This window comes from Schistocerca gregaria, chromosome X (genome assembly GCF_023897955.1).
Source record: "Schistocerca gregaria isolate iqSchGreg1 chromosome X, iqSchGreg1.2, whole genome shotgun sequence".
Lineage (NCBI taxonomy): Eukaryota > Metazoa > Arthropoda > Insecta > Orthoptera > Acrididae > Schistocerca > Schistocerca gregaria.
The window spans coordinates 489473046-489497158 of record NC_064931.1 but is presented as its reverse complement, the minus strand read 5'-3'; the positions used below and the strand labels follow the sequence as shown (position 1 = coordinate 489497158).

Sequence of the window (24113 nt, the reverse complement as noted above, 5' to 3'; positions counted from 1 at the left end):
TTCCGATAGCCCTACAGCCAGAAGTCACACGGATTAAGATCAGTTGATCGGGCCGGCCAGGCTGTAGGGAAATGGCAGCTGATAATTCTAGTGTTTCCGAAATGGTGCTTCAGCAGCTGCTTAACTGGATTTGCAATGTGCGGAGGTGCGCCATCTTGCATAAACATGATCACATCCACGCTGTTGAAGAGCTGGAATGGCATGGTTGTGCAAAAGACACTCATAGTGCTTACCTGTGATGGTACAGGTACCAGGACCAGAAGCACCTCTCTCTTTGAAAAAATATGGCCCTATGATAAATGATGCTGTAAACCCACACCACACAGTGATCTTTTTGAGATGAAGTGGTACTGGTTGATTTGCATGTGGACTTTCCATTGCTCATCTTCAACAATTCTGTGTATTGACATATCCTGTCAGATGGAAGTGGGCTTAGTCTGTCCACAAAATCTTCCACGGCCAATCATTGTTCACTTACATGTGAGCAAGAAATTCTAAAGCAAAGGTTTCTCTTGCTGGTAGGTCAACAGGAAGCAACTCATGCACATGGGTAATTTTGAATGGATAGCAAAGAAGGATGCTTCGTAGGATTTTACGCACCATGCTCACAGGTATGTCCAATGTTCGAGCAATTCTCCGTGCACTACACATTTGCACACATAACACTAGCCTCCTCCTGCATTGCTGTGGCCACTGCTTCCACTGACATTGAATTAATTCGTTTCTTCCCTGTACCAGGTTGCACACCAAAAGAACTCATCTTTTCGAATTTCCGAATCATTTTCTCCAGACCCACGGCAGTTGGACCAATGTGTTTTTTCAAACCCTTCAGTGTCTGGAACCTTTGCAGAGTGACGTGTGCACAGTCATCAATCTTGTAATACAGCTTTACAAGCAGAGCGCGATCCTGCATCGAGACAGTTGTCGCAGATGCGAAAGGAGGCAAAGCCGTGTACCTGGCTTGTTTATACCTATTTCAGTGGGTTGTGTGCATGACAGGTGTTTTCATTTATGTACTCTGGCACATACAGCGCCATCTGTTGATCAATTTTCACATTCTTTTTTTTATTCCGTTTGTTTTCCCTTCCTCTCCGATAATATTCTGTTGCAATTTGGCGTCATTCAGTCCAGTGGTGTTTTTTTCTACAGTTTTTTGAAAGTTTAATTTTAGTTATAATCACCCTGTATTTACAAGTCTTTATCATTCACTGCCTCTTCATCCTGGACCTGCCTTTACTTCTATCGTACAGAATCTTCACTGGTGACTGCTGATAATTTTCTCTTGAGTGATAATCTTGTTGCACTCTTTGCAGCCGGAAGCTTATCCTTTGAAAAATTATTATAGTAACATGCTTTTCCTAAAGATAAACACTTCATTTTACTGATGATCAAAGCACTTATGGTTCCTGTGTTTGTTCTAGATTGAAATTCAGTACAGTTTTTCCTAACAATACTAAGAACACTCTCACGGGCAGCATTACTATGCAAGCACAGGCGTGCTCAGTGATGGATATTTTTAATGCCTTGATGTGTCACACATAGCAAATATTTTGTACCAAGCAGTATCAGCTCTCTCTTCCTCCACCATTCCAAAGTCATCAGACTGGTATTTTGAAAACTCCAATTGTAATGTGTGTGTTTCACAATCACTCAAAACATCAGGAAATAGCTCAATCAGCTTTAAGACAGATAAAGATTTTCTTTTCCTGGATCCGATATGTGTAACTTGTAAGTTTTTTAAGAAGTCGTCACGTAGTGGAAAATTTTTTGTTTGACGTATATGCATAAGTTGATGAAAAATCTTCTGACATCTTCATAAAATTTTGTAACTACTGAGTTTTCTAGCTTGGTATGATGAATGTAGCTTGTACAATGACAATATCTTCATACCATTTGTGATATTTTTTTTTTAATTTTATTTCCAGCAGACTACCAGAAGTACGTACTGCAGGAGAACTGATAAATCTCACAATCAAATCTGTGAATAAGCCATACGAAAAGAAAATGTAAATTATTTTCTTGCTCATTTAGAATAGGGCACACACTAGATAAGTGAGAGTTGTTTACATTTTTTGAAGTTTTCTCGTTGAAAAATTTTGCAAGTGGTTTGCACTGTTCAATTATTCTTTCTGTTGATTGGAGCAGAGAGAGTGATCTTGTACAAAACATAATTCATTGTTTTATAAGGTTTAGTGCTATATATATTTTCACAATGTTTAAAAGAACATTGTCTTTTTGAACTCTATCGCAGAAAGCAGATGTCCATTACAAATTCTTCAGCATCAGAATATTGTAAGCGTTCCACACCTTTTTGTGCACCTAAATGAGGCAGGTGGCAAGAACAAGACTGAATTCTTGTGTGTGGTTGAACTTTCTTCAAAATAGTAGCAACTCCTTTTATATGTTCCACAACTGTATTTGCATTATTACAGGCAAATGAAATGCAATTTTTCCAGGGAATTCCTTTTCTTAGCAATTTGCCACTGAAGAGATTCAAAATTTCATCGCCAAGTCCAGCAAGGATGGTATTGTAGTGCTCATCTTCCCCTGTTTAATATCAAAGTAAGTAATGACAATTTGTTATAGTTTCACATCTTTAATGTCTATCCTACCATTGGTTGCAAGAGAAAAGGGGTCCCCTTTTGGGGTGGGGGGTGGGGGGATGGGACATTGAATGGGCCGACTTGGAGCAGGAGAGGCACCACAGGACATTTTAATTTCCATTGTCTATACTTTTACAAATAAATTCATAAGACTTTGTCAGCATGACCAGAAAGCATTCGGGATTCGCATTGGAGCAGTGGAAGTTCAAAAACATAACAATATTTTTAAATGTGAAATTTCACCATTTTTTTCACTTAGTATTGGCTGCATTTGTTGCTATAGATACACTTTTCTTCATAAGTGAGAGAGATGCTTCAATAAATTTTGCATAGCATACAAACCGTACTTACAGGTGTATGAAACTCTATAATTTTTCGAATCTATTAAAACCTGTGGTAAAATTTGATATAATCAACTGTAAAATTAGTTTTTTCTGAACATGAAGTTTAAAATGTAACAGCTCATTCATTTTTTCATAAATTAAATAAATTGTAGTGTTTCATAAACCTGTAAGTGTGGTTTGTATGTTGCATAAAATTAATCAAAGAATCTCTCTTACTTATGAAGAAAAGAGTACCAATACCAACAAATGCAGCCAGTAGTAAGTGAAAAAATGATGAAATTACAGATGTAAAAAAAACAATAGATATATAATTTTTTTAACTTCCACTGCCATGAGTGTGAATCCTGAATGCTTTCTGGTCATGCTGACAGTCTTATGAATTTATTACATTAAAAGTGTAGACAGTGGAAATTAATGTCTTGTGGTGCCTATCTGCTCCAAGTCAGCCTGTTTCACGTCCTACCCCCTTAAAAGTATTCCACTAGATCAGTCTGTCTTCCAGATGGCAAAGAATTAATAACTACAGTTGTTTTAATTCTTCCACAACTGTATTTTTTAGCAATCTGAGAATTGGGAAACATTTTTTGAGCATCTGTGAAGTATGATCTAAACAAGAAATTGTTAGGCCGTGTTCGACAATAAATGAACTGAAAAGCATTTAGCGTTGTTGACAGTCTTCCTCATCAGGTTGTGTTCCAAATGATGACAATGATGTATTTGATTACTTAATGTTTTTCAGGTCTACATGTACTTTAGACGGAACATGATGATGCAATCATCATGACTGGCATGCTTTATACAAATGTCTAGTTAACACACTGTACAAAACACAAGTTAGTTTTATTTATCTCACTTTACCTAACATGGTCGTTCTTTACGACACTGTTTACGAAATTTCTGTCCAGTTTTATGTTTTTTTGTTACACTGTTATCCACTGTGTTAACACTTTGGTGTTTCACAATATTACTGTCTGAATTTGGTACAGTATTATTCTCACTTTCACTTGGAATATCTTTCGTGCTGTTTAATTTCGCATTATCATTTTTGTCAGGCATTTCTTTGTGGACACTATTAATAGTTGCTGAAGAAACAAAAAAGTCTAATTCCTTGCATTTTTAACAACTTGAACTTTCCTTAGCAGGTAACAATGTTTTTGAATTCCAAATGAATGAATATTACCACTGAATACAATGTAATGATTACCACAAATATTGGTGGTCTACGCAATGCATGTGGTATAGTCCTGATGTGTTTCTGCATATGCGTACTATACAGAAATGCCTTGATAACTGGAAATACTGCAAGAAACTCGAAGGTGATACTGATTTTTTTGTAGAGTCACCCCTTAGAATTAAAAATTTCAGAAAGATCAGGGTTCCTATTTATTAAGTAATTGTTTTTTTATTATTTATTATGTAAATTTTGTTCTCTTATGTAAATATCATGGAACTATGTTCTGGACACATGTGCGCATGGTCGCCATCTAGTAGGCATGCTCAGATTCACAACTGATTACAACTTCTGCACACAGATGATGTGTGTACCAATTTTCATTGTTCCACCTCTAGATAGCTGTCGCAGTAGATTTGTACGTCAAAATCATTCATAGCAAATTTTCCTATGTACCGTGCAAGTAAATCATTACAATCTTTAAAACATTTCAGTAGCATAGCAGAAAGCAAACAGTGTCTTTTTCAATCTTTTTTAAAATGAGAAATCTCTAATGCCTATTTCCGTAATTTTTTTAGTACCTTTCCATAATTTCATATTGAAGATGATAAATAGGTGATAATTACAGACAATTGGCAGCTGCGTTTATATGCAGACCTTGATGTAACATCACATCTACCTGATGTCTATAGATTGACATCAAACATCTAGCACAGGGCCTTTGCAGAGAACTGGACTGTGCCGCTGTGTCAGTTTACCCCTTGGCCAGTCCTGGAGCACCCTTGGGACAGGATGCGTGTAAATTTCATGGGTTGATTATTAGGCAGCATGTGGTTTTTGGTGGTTGATGCCTTGTGAGATTTCCTGTATGTAGCCAAGCTGTCCTCCATGACATCAACTGTCATTTTTCATGCGTTGTTGGTTATTTTTGCCACGAGAGATCCTCCACCCCGTTATGTCCGATAATGGTCGATGCTTTGTGTCACTGGAGTTTGAAGACTCTTGGGTTTGCAATGGTATCCAGCATGTGACTACCACTCCATTTAATCAGGATTCTATCTTGGAGGTGTAGTGCTTCGTGCATATATTCAGTATCCAAATGTAGTAGTCCATGTCTCTATCTTCCCACGATAATGCCTTGTCGAGTTTTCTGGCCATATATTGGGCGACGCCAGTCAACAGTCTGCCAGAATGTTTGCAGGGGTGCCAGTCACTTGCCTTGGACCACTGTGGCCTGCCGCATCCCCCCCCCTCCCTCCACTCTTCTCACCCCTGCCCCCCTTGCACTGGTACTGTCGCTTGGGCCCAATCTTTCGGCCAGCAACAGGGGTGGCTACTGGGTGTCATGGGCCACAGAGGTCAGCAGTTATTTGTGGTGGATGCTGGTCAGGAACAACTGACTTGTCACGCAAATCGGAGGCACTTGGCCCACGCCCTTTTGAATTGTCGCCACTGGTAGGTGGCGTGGTTGGTCCAATGTTGTTCGGGTGCCAGTGGATATTGCTTTGCCTCCACCATAGCTGGTGGACTGACTGTTGCTTCTGCCTCTGCACCCTTCTGTCACTCTGGCAGAGTTAATAGCATTAGCATTATCTCATTTGTTGGTCAGGCCATTGCCCATGTCTTCAGCAGTCTCTCCAGTTATTCAACAGAAGTTGTGGCTCAAGCCTGACCATTTTTGGCACTTCATGGCCTTTTCAAAGGGGAGGGATTTAGTATCTGCGGTGTCATACAAAGAACGGGGTGTCAAAATGAGCTTGACACCTCACAGTGAAACCATAGAAAATGATATTCGCTGCATGCCACACTGATGAATGAGAAATGCCAGTGTAGCATAGCCTCCTATAGCTTTGCTACACCACTGCAAGCAATGATCTAGTTACAGCTGAGCAGAGGAATGCTTGGCTCAGTTTGCAGTCACTGGTCAAGATCACAGCAGTCTCTTACACAGGTCACTAGTGTTAAATGTCTTATGCAGAACTTAATGTGAACATTGTTAATTATACTTAGTGTAGAATCTTGTAAATTGGTATGGATAAAGTGATACATTAATATTCAGCAACAGCTGTAAATACTCTTTTAATATTTTGTGAGTTATAATTCCACTAAATTTCCTCTTGGAGCAAAACATAGAGTGTGTTTTTGTCCAGCACAACTGTATTCCCTCTACCAGACATCGCAATGAAAGCAGAAAAGATGACATGGTTATCACAGTGAAACAGTGTAGACAACTGGCATGGGGATGCACACGACATGCGGTATGGGCAGGCCTGCTGATTAAAGTGTGTATCTGCCAGTGGCATTAAGTGGGAGAGGACATTTCTAATGCTGAGTTCAAACACAGTGGACCTTGCCTTGTGCATCATGCTGTTCCCTGTTGCCTGCTGTATGTTGTGTTTATCTGTGTGATTGTCTATGTTTCAGACTTTCTTCTTCCCTGTAGATTGATTCACGCAGCAAGTTTCCGTTTCCTGTTGCCGGGTTGTGTTTGCTGCCTTGTTATCGACCCTCCATTGGCCTGTATTGTACCTTGTGCCAACGGTGTCATTTAGCAATGATGTCATGCCTGTGCAGATACTAGAGAGACCATACACAGTCATCTCCACATGGTTAATATGGCCTCTAGGCATCCATTATAAACAACAGTACAAACCCACCAGCACAATGTTGCACAAGGTTAGCAAGGGAACACCTGGAATGGAACCTGGTTTGCTGGCATTGGCTTATCTTTACTGAAAAGTGTAGGATTTGTGTGATGCTTGATGATCGCGGTAGAAGACTGGATGCCACCAGGTACGAAAGGATGTGCCAAACAGGCAGTCCCACAGGTTCATCAGGAAGGTGTCAGTTGTGTTTTGGTCTAATGTGACATCGGACACTTTTCGTCGCTATTGAGGGTAATTTTTGAGGGCTGTTTAGTGATGGGGCAAGACCTTATGACTTACTGTTCAGTCTGACAGTCAGCATTTTGATGATGGGTCCATCTTTCAGGGTCAAATATACAAACACGCTCAGTCCACCTTGTGAACACCTTCCTCTAGGAGCCAGGAATCAGCCAGATGGAATGGCATGGCGTAGATACCAACAATGAACCTGGCTAAGCATGCTTAGACCAGTTGAAACTTGCAGTGCGTCATCGCAGGAACTGCCTTGCACACTGGATGACATCGGAGGGGTCATCAATAAAGTGTGTGACGGGCTTGAGCAAAAACATCTCAGCCAGATTCTATACAGCACATCAACAGGGGTCCAAGCATGTTACAGTGCATGAGGTGAGCAACATGATGTTGAACATTACCCAGCAGCGCATTCTGGTAATACAGATGCACAGTTTTGAACAAACTACTTTTATTTTGATTATTGTTTTGTTTTTATTTCAGAATAGAGGTACCTTCCTTTTTAATTTCATTCCTTGTGCCTCTTGAATCTAAGCTCTTGCTTGTTCGCAGATATGCAGGGCTGCAAAATTTTTTTTAGCAGTTTAATGCAAAATTTTGGTAATCAGCAAACCCAAAACTGTTGATAAATGTGGTTCTTGATAATGAATGACAGTGTGTTGTAAGCAAGTAAGCAGTTCCCAAACTGAGTACATTTTAAGTAGTGTGTTTATGATATTATTTCCATGGCAAATGGCTGATTGATTAGATTTTGTCATGTATAATGATCTTCGCATTTAAAAAAATAAAAAACAGGAATATTTGTGTAAATAGATGAACAAAAGGATAGGCCATCTATAGCACTTTGATATTCCAATAATACCCTGCTGCTCATTGAGGATCGATCAAAATCTTTTGGTGAAAGTAATCCACATGGAATTTTATAATAAAAAATTCTAAAGCTTCAACATCAGACTCTTGTTAACTGTTTCTATGAGTACACAACATGTTACTAAAATCAACTTGTGATGCAGAGATCAGGAATGATGATAAAGGATAGGATAGGGTGGAAGGTGGGGGGGCGGCATAGTGTGAGCAAAAGGGAAAAAGAGAAGGGCTGTGAATCGTATGGTACTAAATGGAAAAGAAAGTTAAATTGTTCAGCGTGTGGTTTCCTGTAGAATTAATGTTGTATCAGTCTCTATGCTGGCATGCTGCCTGCAAGTGGTGCCTGTATTGTTAAAAGGTGTCTTACAATGTGTGAGGATGTCACAAACATAGTGTCACTGCTGGGTGGGACACCTAAGCACATCAACAAAATTCTGAAAAGATACAAAATTCATGAAAGGATACTGAAGATTAAGTACACTGTTTGACAAAAACTGAAGCACTCCGGAGGAGACGAGGAAACAAAATGGTACTTCATGGGTTGAGGTGGTATGTAGCATTATTTCAGTGAATACAGTATTGAGTCTGTTAGACAGAACTTTGCAGTGTGAGCCGATTTATTGGTGTGGTATTTCACCCCATATAGCTGGGATGCTTGGACTGATTAGGTTGGGAAGAGTGTCATAAAGCCATTGTATCCTGTCCTGAGGCAAATTGACCCACAAATGAAACTGGTACTTCAAATTGCGGTTACGGGCACAGTGACTGAGTTGACATATAAGCTTGTCCCACATATGTTTTATCAAGGATAGGTCTTGGCATCTTACTGGCTACAGGAGTACCTTAACATCAGGCGACATTTCATAGAAACACGTGCTGTGCCTGGACGAGCATTGTGTTGAAAAATGGCACCTCTATTGTCACCCAAGAGGTAATATTTGAGGATGCAAGATATCCATGATGTACCATCGTGTCATCAGTGTTCCTTCCATCATCACCAGTTGTAACCTGGAGTCATATGCGATGGCTCCCAAACCATTGTGCCTTGTGTATCACCATTGTGCCTCCCCTAAACATTAGTAAATTTCGACCACTCCCCAGGTTGCCACCTTATCACAGATGATCATCTGTGGTAGTGCAGAACCACAATTCATCGCTGAATGCCATGTGATGCTACTCAGCAGTCCATGCTACCCAGTCATGGGACCACTGCAAACATAGCTGTTCATATCATGGTGTTGATGGTAACCTACATATGGGATGGTGTTTCCCTAGACTGGCTGCTGGTAGTCCCCGAACAATGTGGGATGACACAGATTTTTTCAGGGAATCCAGTATTTGTTCTCGGGGCAGGCACAGATATGAAGGTGTTTAGATGTGCTTGTCACACAATACAGTGATCCTACCTTGTAGTAATCATATGTGGCCGACTAGAACCTTGACAACAAGTAAGCATGCTTTGATGTTCTCATGCAGTGCAGCACTGTGACACTGTCATATCTGACTGCTCTGCAAATCTGTATATTGCTTAGTTGAGCAGACAGACAAATGGAGACCCACAGTGAGTCCCCTTTGACACTGACAGGTGCTGGTAATGCTGTCTCACATGAGTATGCAGCATGTCTGTGTCCTTCACAATGATCATGCAAAATCTGAGGCTGTTCATACCCTATATACACCCTACAAACCTAATGCACTCTTGTGCCCATTCTGCATGTTACAGAGAATTGCAGCTGTAATCATTTACATATCTGCCATAGGTCCATACATGCACAAAGTGACATTGGCCATGTCTCTTCTGTGCATCAGTTTGTTAGGCTGTGTATTTTCAGGGTTTGTTGCAGGTGATGCCTATAGAGTTCAACTTTTTCTAGTGTGTTCAAACTATTTACCTGTGGGGCAGTGCATTTAAGTTGGACCTATCGAGTGTTACGTTGCCATTCAATGCTGTCTTATTGCTATGCAGTGAAATGCGCTCCTGAATGTGGAATTTTGAAAGGTCTGCATGTATGACCTGTATACAGGGTGAGTCATGAAGATGTGCAAATATTTTAATATGTTATCCAACAATTGAAACTAAAGAAAAAAGTTCATATAAACATAGGTCCACAAATATTTGGTTACAGAGTTATGGTTAACAAAAGATTTTGCCTGAAATTTAGCAACTTCACTAATATGAAGCCATTGCAAAACTGTACTATATTAAAGTAAAGTACGATTTCCATTTATTTTGTTGTTATTGATCTGGTGAATCTAATAAAACATATTCCAGACATGTATCTGCTGTAGTTTTCAAGAACATCCAGAGAAGCAAAGAAGTAATTTCATAAATTTTTAACTTCGCCCAATTTATTTAAATTCCATAAAATTGCACAAAGTTTTCAACAGAAGTCGTAGAGAATTTAATTTTAGAAAAATGATGGTAATTACATTAACTGAAACTGTATGAATGTGTCAGATAATCTGCTGTTGTTAATACCATAGCACACATGAATTCATGTTAAACTGGAAAAAACAAAGCTCAGTGTGGAGGAAGTTGTACAATGTTCATACAGAATAAACACCATATTGACGTATTCATCTGTCATAAAGTTGAAAGGCATCCATATTTCATAAATAATCTAAGAACTGCAACATTTACTATGTGGTTTCACTTAAATACACTGTTGTTGTTATGTTCTTTCACCGAACAATACAGAGAACTCATTTTAAGGTTAGCAAACGACTGAAACAACTCACTAACGGTTGCCAACAATGACATAAACATTTCTACAATCTTAACGGAAAGTAAACAAATTTACTTGTGCAATAATCTTTGCTTCTCTGGATGTTCTGGAAAACTACTGCAGATACATGTCTAGGACATGTTTTGTTAGATTCACCAGACCAATAACAACAAAAAAAGAAATGGAAATCTTGTTTTACTTTAACCTCGTACCGTTTTGCGACGGCTTCCTATTAGTGAAGTCACCAAATTTCAGGCAAAATCTTTTATTAGCGGTAACTCCATAACTAAACATTTGTGGACCTGTGTTGATTGATTGATTGATTGATTGATTGAAACAGGACAGCTAAAACAGCTTAGGTCTAACCCGCCACTACCCACACCAAAACTAGATTTATTGTGCAGTATCGCTCCCTGTATATCTAGTAAAGCCAACCAGTGCCCTTAAATAGTGCAAGGAGTCCCTATACCAGTTTCTTGTTAGACACAATTTCTTCAGTTCTAGTTTTCCCAAAGATTCTGTATCTTTTGCTCTCCAATGCCATCCTTTCAAATATTAGGTGTGATGCAGTTTCTTCATCCTCATCACAAATCCTACATTTAGAGTCCTCTTCCATTATACCCATTGTGTAGGTGTTTTTTTGAAGTTCCCATGGCTGGTCATCAGTCCAGTCATGAGTTTGACATCTTTCCTGTTCAGTCCCAGGATTACAGAGCTTCTTTTAAAACATGACTTGAGCATCATTACCTTACAATGTTTTTGTTTATGGACCTTGGTCCAATATCCTACGTGCTGTTTCCTAAGCCAGTTCCGTAGTTCTAATTTGATCATAGCCTTGGTGATTGTCAAGACAGGTTCCGGTCCAATAAATGGAGTTGTTGCCCCCATCCTAGCCAATCTATCGGCTTGTTCATTGCCACAGTTCCCTGAGTGCCCAGGGACCCACACTAGGTACACCCTATTGCTTCCCCCTAGCTCCACCAGAGCCCTGTGGCAATCTGCAACAATATTAGATCTTGTTGCAGGAGCTGCCAATGATTTCAGGGTTGCCTGGCTGTCTGAATAAATGTAGATGCTAGGGCCATTGTTGCACCTATTCATATTCTCCTCCACACATGCCCTGATTGCAGTAATTTCTGCTTGGAGTACAGAGGCCAGTTTCCCTAGAGAGATGCGGCTCTCCAGTCTTGGCTGAACCGCGTACAATCCTGCCCCAATGCCTTGATCTGTTTTCGACCCATCGGTGAACTAAATGATGTCCCCCGTACAGTGTCGAACTGTTTTCTCCCACTGCTCCGTACTTCCAATTATTATGTTGTAAGTCTTGTCGAAGCAGTTCGGAGTTGTTATATATTCAGCGGGCATTTCCCCAGCCCTACCTATCAGTTTTAAGTCTGTATGGCCCAGCTGCTGCCTCCATCTTAACCCAAAGGTGAAATGGAGGCATATCCAGCGTGGCTTCCATTCCCGCAATTGGTGTGCTACTATTTCTGCCCGTTATGGCTAAGCAGGCCAATCTCTGCACCTTAACAAGCTCTTTAGCAGCAACCTGCTGTTCTACCTTCTTTCACCACACTGCAGCCCCATAGGAGATCCTAGCTCTAACCACTGTGGTGTATATCCAGTGCATAATCCTGGGGCTTAGGCCCCAGGTTTTGCCACAGGCCCTCCTAGTACTCACTAAAGTGCTTTTTGCCTTGGAGCAGATATTCTTAATATGAGGAGTCCAAGTTAGCTTCTCATCGAAGGTTACTCCTAGATATTTCACTGTCCCCTTCACAGGTAGAGTTTCATCGAAGACCTTTAGATTCCAATTTGCTTGCTGAATATCTCTCTTCGTAAATGGCACCACAACATCCTTCTTAGGATTAACTCTCAGATCCTGATTAATGCACCATTTTTGCACAATGTTCAACCCTACTTGTACCATATTCCTGACTGTGTCAGCAAATTTGGCAAGTATTACTATTACAAGGTCATCTGCATATTCTTGGCAGAAGCATTGTCTGGAATTTAGTTCGTCAATGAGTTCATTCACCACTAGATTCCACAATAGAGGAGACAAAACTACTCCTTGTGGGCAGCCTCTAGTGGTCTTAATTACCATATTTTCATTCATCATGATAGCATCTACCTTCCTTCCACTAAGCATGGCTCTGGTCCACCTACATATAGCGGACCCCAGGTCATGCACCTTTGCTGCCCTTACCATGGAATCGAAGGTCGTGTTACTCAAGGCCCCCTCGATATCCAGGAAGATGCAGAGGGCTATTTCTTGGAAGTGAAGTGCTTTTTCCACCTTCCCGACGAATTGGTGGAGAGCTATCTCACATGATTTACCTGGTTGGTATGCGTGTTGGTTCAGGTGTAGAGGAACCCTACTTAGCCTCCTCTCCCCAAAGTATACATTAACCAGTTTTTCCAATGTTTTGAGAATGGAGGAGGACAGACTGACTGGTCTCATATCCTTGGCCTTGGTATGATCAATTCTCCCTGGCTTTGGAATGAAGACAACCTTCACTGCCCTCCAAACATTGGGAATTATTTCTACTGCTAAGCTAACCCTAAATAGCCTGCATATGATTCTTATAAGCTTTCCTCCTGCCTGTTGCAGGAGAGCTGGAAAAGTTCCATCTGGGCCAGGTGACTTGAATGGCTGAAATGTTCCCACTGCCCACTGGAATTTGTTCACACACTTCTTGGCCGAGTCCCAGTCCTCTCTTCTAGTGTCTGAGAATCGTTCTCTCTCTGGGGTCACATACTGTACTGATCTGTGTTACCTGGCAGAGCATATTGAGGAAAGTGAGTTTTGAGGAGCAATTCCAGCATCTCATGTGCTGTCTTTGTATATTCCCCATCCTCCTTCCTCAACCTACCTCCTGGATTAGTTGGTACTCTAGTGAGAATATTGTGAAGTCTGGCTTGTGCAGCCGTGCCTGCCATTTCCTCACAGAATGCCTTCCAGGATGCCTCCATTGCTTGTCTTATGCAAGATTGTAACTGACAAGGACCTCACAATATTTAGCCCATTGTCCTTTACGTCTCGCAATATTAAACAGTCTCCATACCTGTTTTCTTTGCGTTTCCAGTTTGTTATTCCACCAAGGATCACTCCTATCTGTGCACTTCCTGGTGATTGTGCAGTTGTCCTGATATGAGGTCAATATGGCAGATGTAACAGCCTCTGCTACTTGCTTAAATTCTACTGGCTTCCTTATCGTGGTTTTAATTTCTGATAACCCTAAGTCAAGGTCCCTCCTATAGGTCTCCCAGTCTGTTTTCCTGGAATTTCTATAGGTCATGGTCTGTCTGATTCCCATTTCAACCTTGAATTTAATGGAAATGTGGTCCGATGAGGATGGCTCCAATACCACATACCATTGTTTGACATAGCTACCCATCATCATGAAACCAAATGTTATGTCAATTACTTCTTCCCTTTTGCTATTCATGAATGTAGGTTCATTGCCTCTATTCAGGAGCTCTAAGTTTTTAGCTAAGAGGAATTCAAGAAAGTACTCACCTCTACTGTTGGTGTCCTTGCTACGCCACACTAGGTTGTGGGCATTGACATCGCATCCCACCAGCAGTTGGTCACCTTGTCAATGGCAAGTCTCTACCAGTCTCCTCACTTCCAAAGGAGGGGGAGAACTGTCTCGTAAGGTAGGTATGCTGAGGCCAGGACAATTTCCCTTGTGATACCTTCCTCACATTGCTGCATTTTGATGGTCGCTAAGTCCCTAGAGCAGAAATCCTTCATTGGCATGAAAGAAATGCCTTTTCTAACATAGATGCATGTTCTGGAGTTTCTTAGATTTCTAGCATAGATAAGCTCACCTCCAGTGCCTCCGAGGCCCGATACACACCCTTTGTATAAATAGGGTTCTTGTGTCAGGACCATGTCCACTTCCTGTCTCCCCAGGCAGCGGCTTAGGGCAGCAGAGGCCCCTTTATTGTACTGCAGATCAATCTGCAGCACCTCCAGGCTCTGTCTTACTGCCATCTTTGAGGTCTTTGAGAACCCTGACGGTGACCTGCGAGAACCCTAAAAACAGTTTCAGGTCCTGCTCCCGCATCACCTTCAGGGTCTTGTCACCAACCTCCACCACCAGGATTCGTCCTTCTGGAGCAACCTTCCCGTTAATCACTCTCCAGTCTTCTGTCGGGACTTTTGGTTTCTGGCCCCCCTATTTTCCTGAACAGTCTTGGGAGAGATTTCCTTAAGGATCTTGGGTACCCATAATGATATCTTTGCGGTCTTAAGAAGCTCTGGTGCCGTCTTGACCAGCAGCTTTGCATCTTCCCACGGGGATATCATGGGCACCTTGTCCTTGAGCCATTCTACTGTGTGCTCCCCCTCACGGACAAAGATGAGTGCACCACGATGTAGATAGACCCTCCTGAAGTGGGGACCTGGGCCAGCATTCCCCCCCCCCCCCCCCCCCAATCTTTTCAGAGAGGGCCATTTGTACTAGTTCCTTCTGCTGCAAGGTAATGGTCACCAGCGGATAACCTTCCTGGGTAACTGCCATCCTAAAAACCGAGACTGCAGTACTATAGGTCTGTTTCCCTATTTATTACCTCGGTTTTTTCTGGACTCTCTCATCCAGGGAGGAGAGAGTCTTTGATTCCTCCCTTATCCGCTTACTACCTGTCTTTGACGTTGTGGGGGTCTGTGTGTCCCCTTCAACCTGAGACAGTTTTTTTCCTGGGGGTCTTGGGTTCTAGGCGGCTTTACTTCCCTCCACTTGGGTTTAGGAAGCCATTCTTTTCCTTCCTTTTCCCTCTGTTCTTTAGTAGCTTGAGCAAAAACATCTCAGCCAGATTCTATGCAGCACATCAACAGGGGTCCAAGCATGTTACAGTGCATGAGGTGAGCAACATGATGTTGAACATTACCCAGCAGCGCATTCTGGTAATACAGATGCACAGTTTTGAACAAACTACTTTTATTTTGATTATTGTTTTGTTTTTATTTCAGAATAGAGGTACCTTCCTTTTTAATTTCATTCCTTGTGCCTCTTGAATCTAAGCTCTTGCTTGTTCGCAGATATGCAGGGCTGCAAAATTTTTTTTAGCAGTTTAATGCAAAATTTTGGTAATCAGCAAACCCAAAACTGTTGATAAATGTGGTTCTTGATAATGAATGACAGTGTGTTGTAAGCAAGTAAGCAGTTCCCAAACTGAGTACATTTTAAGTAGTGTGTTTATGATATTATTTCCATGGCAAATGGCTGATTGATTAGATTTTGTCATGTATAATGATCTTCGCATTTAAAAAAATAAAAAACAGGAATATTTGTGTAAATAGATGAACAAAAGGATAGGCCATCTATAGCACTTTGATATTCCAATAATACCCTGCTGCTCATTGAGGATCGATCAAAATCTTTTGGTGAAAGTAATCCACATGGAATTTTATAATAAAAAATTCTAAAGCTTCAACATCAGACTCTTGTTAACTGTTTCTATGAGTACACAACATGTTACTAAAATCAACTTGTGATGCAGAGATCAGGAATGATGATAAAGGATAGGATAGGGTGGAAGGTGGGGGGGCGGCATAGTGTGAGCAAAAGGGAAAAAGAGAAGGGCTGTGAATCGTATGGTACTAAATGGAAAAGAAAGTTAAATTGTTCAGCGTGTGGTTTCCTGTAGAATTAATGTTGTATCAGTCTCTATGCTGGCATGCTGCCTGCAAGTGGTGCCTGTATTGTTAAAAGGTGTCTTACAATGTGTGAGGATGTCACAAACATAGTGTCACTGCTGGGTGGGACACCTAAGCACATCAACAAAATTCTGAAAAGATACAAAATTCATGAAAGGATACTGAAGATTAAGTACACTGTTTGACAAAAACTGAAGCACTCCGGAGGAGACGAGGAAACAAAATGGTACTTCATGGGTTGAGGTGGTATGTAGCATTATTTCAGTGAATACAGTATTGAGTCTGTTAGACAGAACTTTGCAGTGTGAGCCGATTTATTGGTGTGGTATTTCACCCCATATAGCTGGGATGCTTGGACTGATTAGGTTGGGAAGAGTGTCATAAAGCCATTGTATCCTGTCCTGAGGCAAATTGACCCACAAATGAAACTGGTACTTCAAATTGCGGTTACGGGCACAGTGACTGAGTTGACATATAAGCTTGTCCCACATATGTTTTATCAAGGATAGGTCTTGGCATCTTACTGGCTACAGGAGTACCTTAACATCAGGCGACATTTCATAGAAACACGTGCTGTGCCTGGACGAGCATTGTGTTGAAAAATGGCACCTCTATTGTCACCCAAGAGGTAATATTTGAGGATGCAAGATATCCATGATGTACCATCGTGTCATCAGTGTTCCTTCCATCATCACCAGTTGTAACCTGGAGTCATATGCGATGGCTCCCAAACCATTGTGCCTTGTGTATCACCATTGTGCCTCCCCTAAACATTAGTAAATTTCGACCACTCCCCAGGTTGCCACCTTATCACAGATGATCATCTGTGGTAGTGCAGAACCACAATTCATCGCTGAATGCCATGTGATGCTACTCAGCAGTCCATGCTACCCAGTCATGGGACCACTGCAAACATAGCTGTTCATATCATGGTGTTGATGGTAACCTACATATGGGATGGTGTTTCCCTAGACTGGCTGCTGGTAGTCCCCGAACAATGTGGGATGACACAGATTTTTTCAGGGAATCCAGTATTTGTTCTCGGGGCAGGCACAGATATGAAGGTGTTTAGATGTGCTTGTCACACAATACAGTGATCCTACCTTGTAGTAATCATATGTGGCCGACTAGAACCTTGACAACAAGTAAGCATGCTTTGATGTTCTCATGCAGTGCAGCACTGTGACACTGTCATATCTGACTGCTCTGCAAATCTGTATATTGCTTAGTTGAGCAGACAGACAAATGGAGACCCACAGTGAGTCCCCTTTGACACTGACAGGTGCTGGTAATGCTGTCTCACATGAGTATGCAGCATGTCTGTGTCCTTCACAATGATCATGCAAAATCTGAGGCTGTTCATACCCTATATACACCCTACAAACCTAATGCACTCTTGTGCCCATTCTGCATGTTACAGAGAATTGCAGCTGTAATCATTTACATATCTGCCATAGGTCCATACATGCACAAAGTGACATTGGCCATGTCTCTTCTGTGCATCAGTTTGTTAGGCTGTGTATTTTCAGGGTTTGTTGCAGGTGATGCCTATAGAGTTCAACTTTTTCTAGTGTGTTCAAACTATTTACCTGTGGGGCAGTGCATTTAAGTTGGACCTATCGAGTGTTACGTTGCCATTCAATGCTGTCTTATTGCTATGCAGTGAAATGCGCTCCTGAATGTGGAATTTTGAAAGGTCTGCATGTATGACCTGTATACAGGGTGAGTCATGAAGATGTGCAAATATTTTAATATGTTATCCAACAATTGAAACTAAAGAAAAAAGTTCATATAAACATAGGTCCACAAATATTTGGTTACAGAGTTATGGTTAACAAAAGATTTTGCCTGAAATTTAGCAACTTCACTAATATGAAGCCATTGCAAAACTGTACTATATTAAAGTAAAGTACGATTTCCATTTATTTTGTTGTTATTGATCTGGTGAATCTAATAAAACATATTCCAGACATGTATCTGCTGTAGTTTTCAAGAACATCCAGAGAAGCAAAGAAGTAATTTCATAAATTTTTAACTTCGCCCAATTTATTTAAATTCCATAAAATTGCACAAAGTTTTCAACAGAAGTCGTAGAGAATTTAATTTTAGAAAAATGATGGTAATTACATTAACTGAAACTGTATGAATGTGTCAGATAATCTGCTGTTGTTAATACCATAGCACACATGAATTCATGTTAAACTGGAAAAAACAAAGCTCAGTGTGGAGGAAGTTGTACAATGTTCATACAGAATAAACACCATATTGACGTATTCATCTGTCATAAAGTTGAAAGGCATCCATATTTCATAAATAATCTAAGAACTGCAACATTTACTATGTGGTTTCACTTAAATACACTGTTGTTGTTATGTTCTTTCACCGAACAATACAGAGAACTCATTTTAAGGTTAGCAAACGACTGAAACAACTCACTAACGGTTGCCAACAATGACATAAACATTTCTACAATCTTAACGGAAAGTAAACAAATTTACTTGTGCAATAATCTTTGCTTCTCTGGATGTTCTGGAAAACTACTGCAGATACATGTCTAGGACATGTTTTGTTAGATTCACCAGACCAATAACAACAAAAAAAGAAATGGAAATCTTGTTTTACTTTAACCTCGTACCGTTTTGCGACGGCTTCCTATTAGTGAAGTCACCAAATTTCAGGCAAAATCTTTTATTAGCGGTAACTCCATAACTAAACATTTGTGGACCTGTGTTGATTGATTGATTGATTGATTGATTGAAACAGGACAGCTAAAACAGCTTAGGTCTAACCCGCCACTACCCACACCAAAACTAGATTTATTGTGCAGTATCGCTCCCTGTATATCTAGTAAAGCCAACCAGTGCCCTTAAATAGTGCAAGGAGTCCCTATACCAGTTTCTTGTTAGACACAATTTCTTCAGTTCTAGTTTTCCCAAAGATTCTGTATCTTTTGCTCTCCAATGCCATCCTTTCAAATATTAGGTGTGATGCAGTTTCTTCATCCTCATCACAAATCCTACATTTAGAGTCCTCTTCCATTATACCCATTGTGTAGGTGTTTTTTTGAAGTTCCCATGGCTGGTCATCAGTCCAGTCATGAGTTTGACATCTTTCCTGTTCAGTCCCAGGATTACAGAGCTTCTTTTAACACGCGATCTAGTGTTCATTACCTTACAATGTTTTTGTTTATGGACCTTGGTCCAATATCCTACGTGCTGTTTCCTAAGCCAGTTCCGTAGTTCTAATTTGATCATAGCCTTGGTGATTGTCAAGACAGGTTCCGGTCCAATAAATGGAGTTGTTGCCCCCATCCTAGCCAATCTATCGGCTTGTTCATTGCCACAGTTCCCTGAGTGCCCAGGGACCCACACTAGGTACACCCTATTGCTTCCCCCTAGCTCCACCAGAGCCCTGTGGCAATCTGCAACAATATTAGATCTTGTTGCAGGAGCTGCCAATGATTTCAGGGTTGCCTGGCTGTCTGAATAAATGTAGATGCTAGGGCCATTGTTGCACCTATTCATATTCTCCTCCACACATGCCCTGATTGCAGTAATTTCTGCTTGGAGTACAGAGGCCAGTTTCCCTAGAGAGATGCGGCTCTCCAGTCTTGGCTGAACCGCGTACAATCCTGCCCCAATGCCTTGATCTGTTTTCGACCCATCGGTGAACTAAATGATGTCCCCCGTACAGTGTCGAACTGTTTTCTCCCACTGCTCCGTACTTCCAATTATTATGTTGTAAGTCTTGTCGAAGCAGTTCGGAGTTGTTATATATTCAGCGGGCATTTCCCCAGCCCTACCTATCAGTTTTAAGTCTGTATGGCCCAGCTGCTGCCTCCATCTTAACCCAAAGGTGAAATGGAGGCATATCCAGCGTGGCTTCCATTCCCGCAATTGGTGTGCTACTATTTCTGCCCGTTATGGCTAAGCAGGCCAATCTCTGCACCTTAACAAGCTCTTTAGCAGCAACCTGCTGTTCTACCTTCTTTCACCACACTGCAGCCCCATAGGAGATCCTAGCTCTAACCACTGTGGTGTATATCCAGTGCATAATCCTGGGGCTTAGGCCCCAGGTTTTGCCACAGGCCCTCCTAGTACTCACTAAAGTGCTTTTTGCCTTGGAGCAGATATTCTTAATATGAGGAGTCCAAGTTAGCTTCTCATCGAAGGTTACTCCTAGATATTTCACTGTCCCCTTCACAGGTAGAGTTTCATCGAAGACCTTTAGATTCCAATTTGCTTGCTGAATATCTCTCTTCGTAAATGGCACCACAACATCCTTCTTAGGATTAACTCTCAGATCCTGATTAATGCACCATTTTTGCACAATGTTCAACCCTACTTGTACCATATTCCTGACTGTGTCAGCAAATTTGGCAAGTATTACTATTACAAGGTCATCTGCATATTCTTGGCAGAAGCATTGTCTGGAATTTAGTTCGTCAATGAGTTCATTCACCACTAGATTCCACAATAGAGGAGACAAAACTACTCCTTGTGGGCAGCCTCTAGTGGTCTTAATTACCATATTTTCATTCATCATGATAGCATCTACCTTCCTTCCACTAAGCATGGCTCTGGTCCACCTACATATAGCGGACCCCAGGTCATGCACCTTTGCTGCCCTTACCATGGAATCGAAGGTCGTGTTACTCAAGGCCCCCTCGATATCCAGGAAGATGCAGAGGGCTATTTCTTGGAAGTGAAGTGCTTTTTCCACCTTCCCGACGAATTGGTGGAGAGCTATCTCACATGATTTACCTGGTTGGTATGCGTGTTGGTTCAGGTGTAGAGGAACCCTACTTAGCCTCCTCTCCCCAAAGTATACATTAACCAGTTTTTCCAATGTTTTGAGAATGGAGGAGGACAGACTGACTGGTCTCATATCCTTGGCCTTGGTATGATCAATTCTCCCTGGCTTTGGAATGAAGACAACCTTCACTGCCCTCCAAACATTGGGAATTATTTCTACTGCTAAGCTAACCCTAAATAGCCTGCATATGATTCTTATAAGCTTTCCTCCTGCCTGTTGCAGGAGAGCTGGAAAAGTTCCATCTGGGCCAGGTGACTTGAATGGCTGAAATGTTCCCACTGCCCACTGGAATTTGTTCACACACTTCTTGGCCGAGTCCCAGTCCTCTCTTCTAGTGTCTGAGAATCGTTCTCTCTCTGGGGTCACATACTGTACTGATCTGTGTTACCTGGCAGAGCATATTGAGGAAAGTGAGTTTTGAGGAGCAATTCCAGCATCTCATGTGCTGTCTTTGTATATTCCCCATCCTCCTTCCTCAACCTACCTCCTGGATTAGTTGGTACTCTAGTGAGAATATTGTGAAGTCTGGCTTGTGCAGCCGTGCCTGCCATTTCCTCACAGAATGCCTTCCAGGATGCCTCCATTGCTTGTCTTATGCAAGATTGTAACTGACAAGGACCTCACAATATTTAGCCCATTGTCCTTTACGTCTCGCAATATTAAACAGTCTCCATACCTGTTTTCTTTGCGTTTCCAGTTTGTTATTCCACCAAGGATCACTCCTATCTGTGCACTTCCTGGTGATTGTGCAGTTGTCCTGATATGAGGTCAATATGGCAGATGTAACAGCCTCTGCTACTTGCTTAAATTCTACTGGCTTCCTTATCGTGGTTTTAATTTCTGATAACCCTAAGTCAAGGTCCCTCCTATAGGTCTCCCAGTCTGTTTTCCTGGAATTTCTATAGGTCATGGTCTGTCTGATTCCCATTTCAACCTTGAATTTAATGGAAATGTGGTCCGATGAGGATGGCTCCAATACCACATACCATTGTTTGACATAGCTACCCATCATCATGAAACCAAATGTTATGTCAATTACTTCTTCCCTTTTGCTATTCATGAATGTAGGTTCATTGCCTCTATTCAGGAGCTCTAAGTTTTTAGCTAAGAGGAATTCAAGAAAGTACTCACCTCTACTGTTGGTGTCCTTGCTACGCCACACTAGGTTGTGGGCATTGACATCGCATCCCACCAGCAGTTGGTCACCTTGTCAATGGCAAGTCTCTACCAGTCTCCTCACTTCCAAAGGAGGGGGAGAACTGTCTCGTAAGGTAGGTATGCTGAGGCCAGGACAATTTCCCTTGTGATACCTTCCTCACATTGCTGCATTTTGATGGTCGCTAAGTCCCTAGAGCAGAAATCCTTCATTGGCATGAAAGAAATGCCTTTTCTAACATAGATGCATGTTCTGGAGTTTCTTAGATTTCTAGCATAGATAAGCTCACCTCCAGTGCCTCCGAGGCCCGATACACACCCTTTGTATAAATAGGGTTCTTGTGTCAGGACCATGTCCACTTCCTGTCTCCCCAGGCAGCGGCTTAGGGCAGCAGAGGCCCCTTTATTGTACTGCAGATCAATCTGCAGCACCTCCAGGCTCTGTCTTACTGCCATCTTTGAGGTCTTTGAGAACCCTGACGGTGACCTGCGAGAACCCTAAAAACAGTTTCAGGTCCTGCTCCCGCATCACCTTCAGGGTCTTGTCACCAACCTCCACCACCAGGATTCGTCCTTCTGGAGCAACCTTCCCGTTAATCACTCTCCAGTCTTCTGTCGGGACTTTTGGTTTCTGGCCCCCCTATTTTCCTGAACAGTCTTGGGAGAGATTTCCTTAAGGATCTTGGGTACCCATAATGATATCTTTGCGGTCTTAAGAAGCTCTGGTGCCGTCTTGACCAGCAGCTTTGCATCTTCCCACGGGGATATCATGGGCACCTTGTCCTTGAGCCATTCTACTGTGTGCTCCCCCTCACGGACAAAGATGAGTGCACCACGATGTAGATAGACCCTCCTGAAGTGGGGACCTGGGCCAGCATTCCCCCCCCCCCCCCCCCCAATCTTTTCAGAGAGGGCCATTTGTACTAGTTCCTTCTGCTGCAAGGTAATGGTCACCAGCGGATAACCTTCCTGGGTAACTGCCATCCTAAAAACCGAGACTGCAGTACTATAGGTCTGTTTCCCTATTTATTACCTCGGTTTTTTCTGGACTCTCTCATCCAGGGAGGAGAGAGTCTTTGATTCCTCCCTTATCCGCTTACTACCTGTCTTTGACGTTGTGGGGGTCTGTGTGTCCCCTTCAACCTGAGACAGTTTTTTTCCTGGGGGTCTTGGGTTCTAGGCGGCTTTACTTCCCTCCACTTGGGTTTAGGAAGCCATTCTTTTCCTTCCTTTTCCCTCTGTTCTTTAGTAGCTTCCTCCTTTGGGCCCCCGACAAGCCTTTGATCTTAATCTGGTCTATCTTCTCAGTTACAGTTCCCACTTCTGGCTCAGGTTTAGACCCTGATTCAGTAGTGGAAGTGCCATCCATCGGTTCAGTCCCCGATGTTTGGGTATCTGAGGTCTCAATTTGTCCTGTTTACACTGTGTTTTCATCAAAAGTAAAGTCTTTCACTTGCATGGAAAGCTACTCTTAATCCAGTTTTCAGACATTGCTGAGCTATTTCATCAGACACGAGTTCTTTTCATTCCATTGGCAGTTATTTTTCTGATGTCCCTCATTTAATGCAATAGTATCTGTTCTTCATGTGTGCTGTGTTTTTAACTTTGTGACATCTGGCTGGTAACCAAACTGTTGTTTATGTTGACTTACTTGAGGATAACTATCTCTTTCTTCTGTGCACATGTAATGAAAATTTAAGTAATATATTAAGTGATAACCCTGAAATATGCAATCTTATGTTACCAGGTGCCAGTACTTACAATAGCGAAAGTCAGTGGTTCTGTGTTTTTTGTAGAGACCCTATAGGTATGGAACTGATGGTTGTCATTCTCTTTAGTGATTATTGTACTAAGAAAGTTAACTTTC

At 41.7% G+C, this 24113-nt stretch overlaps 1 protein-coding gene across 1 annotated transcript in view; it reads left to right on the top strand.

Moving 5' to 3' along the window:
• LOC126298155 (lisH domain-containing protein ARMC9-like) overlaps window positions 1-24113 on the top strand; it is a 232051-nt gene that overhangs the window by 19286 nt on the left and 188652 nt on the right. The window contains exon 6 of the mRNA XM_049989465.1: window positions 7226-7390. Coding sequence (XP_049845422.1) covers window positions 7226-7390 — 165 coding nt within the window. The remainder of the gene's footprint in view (window positions 1-7225; window positions 7391-24113) is intronic.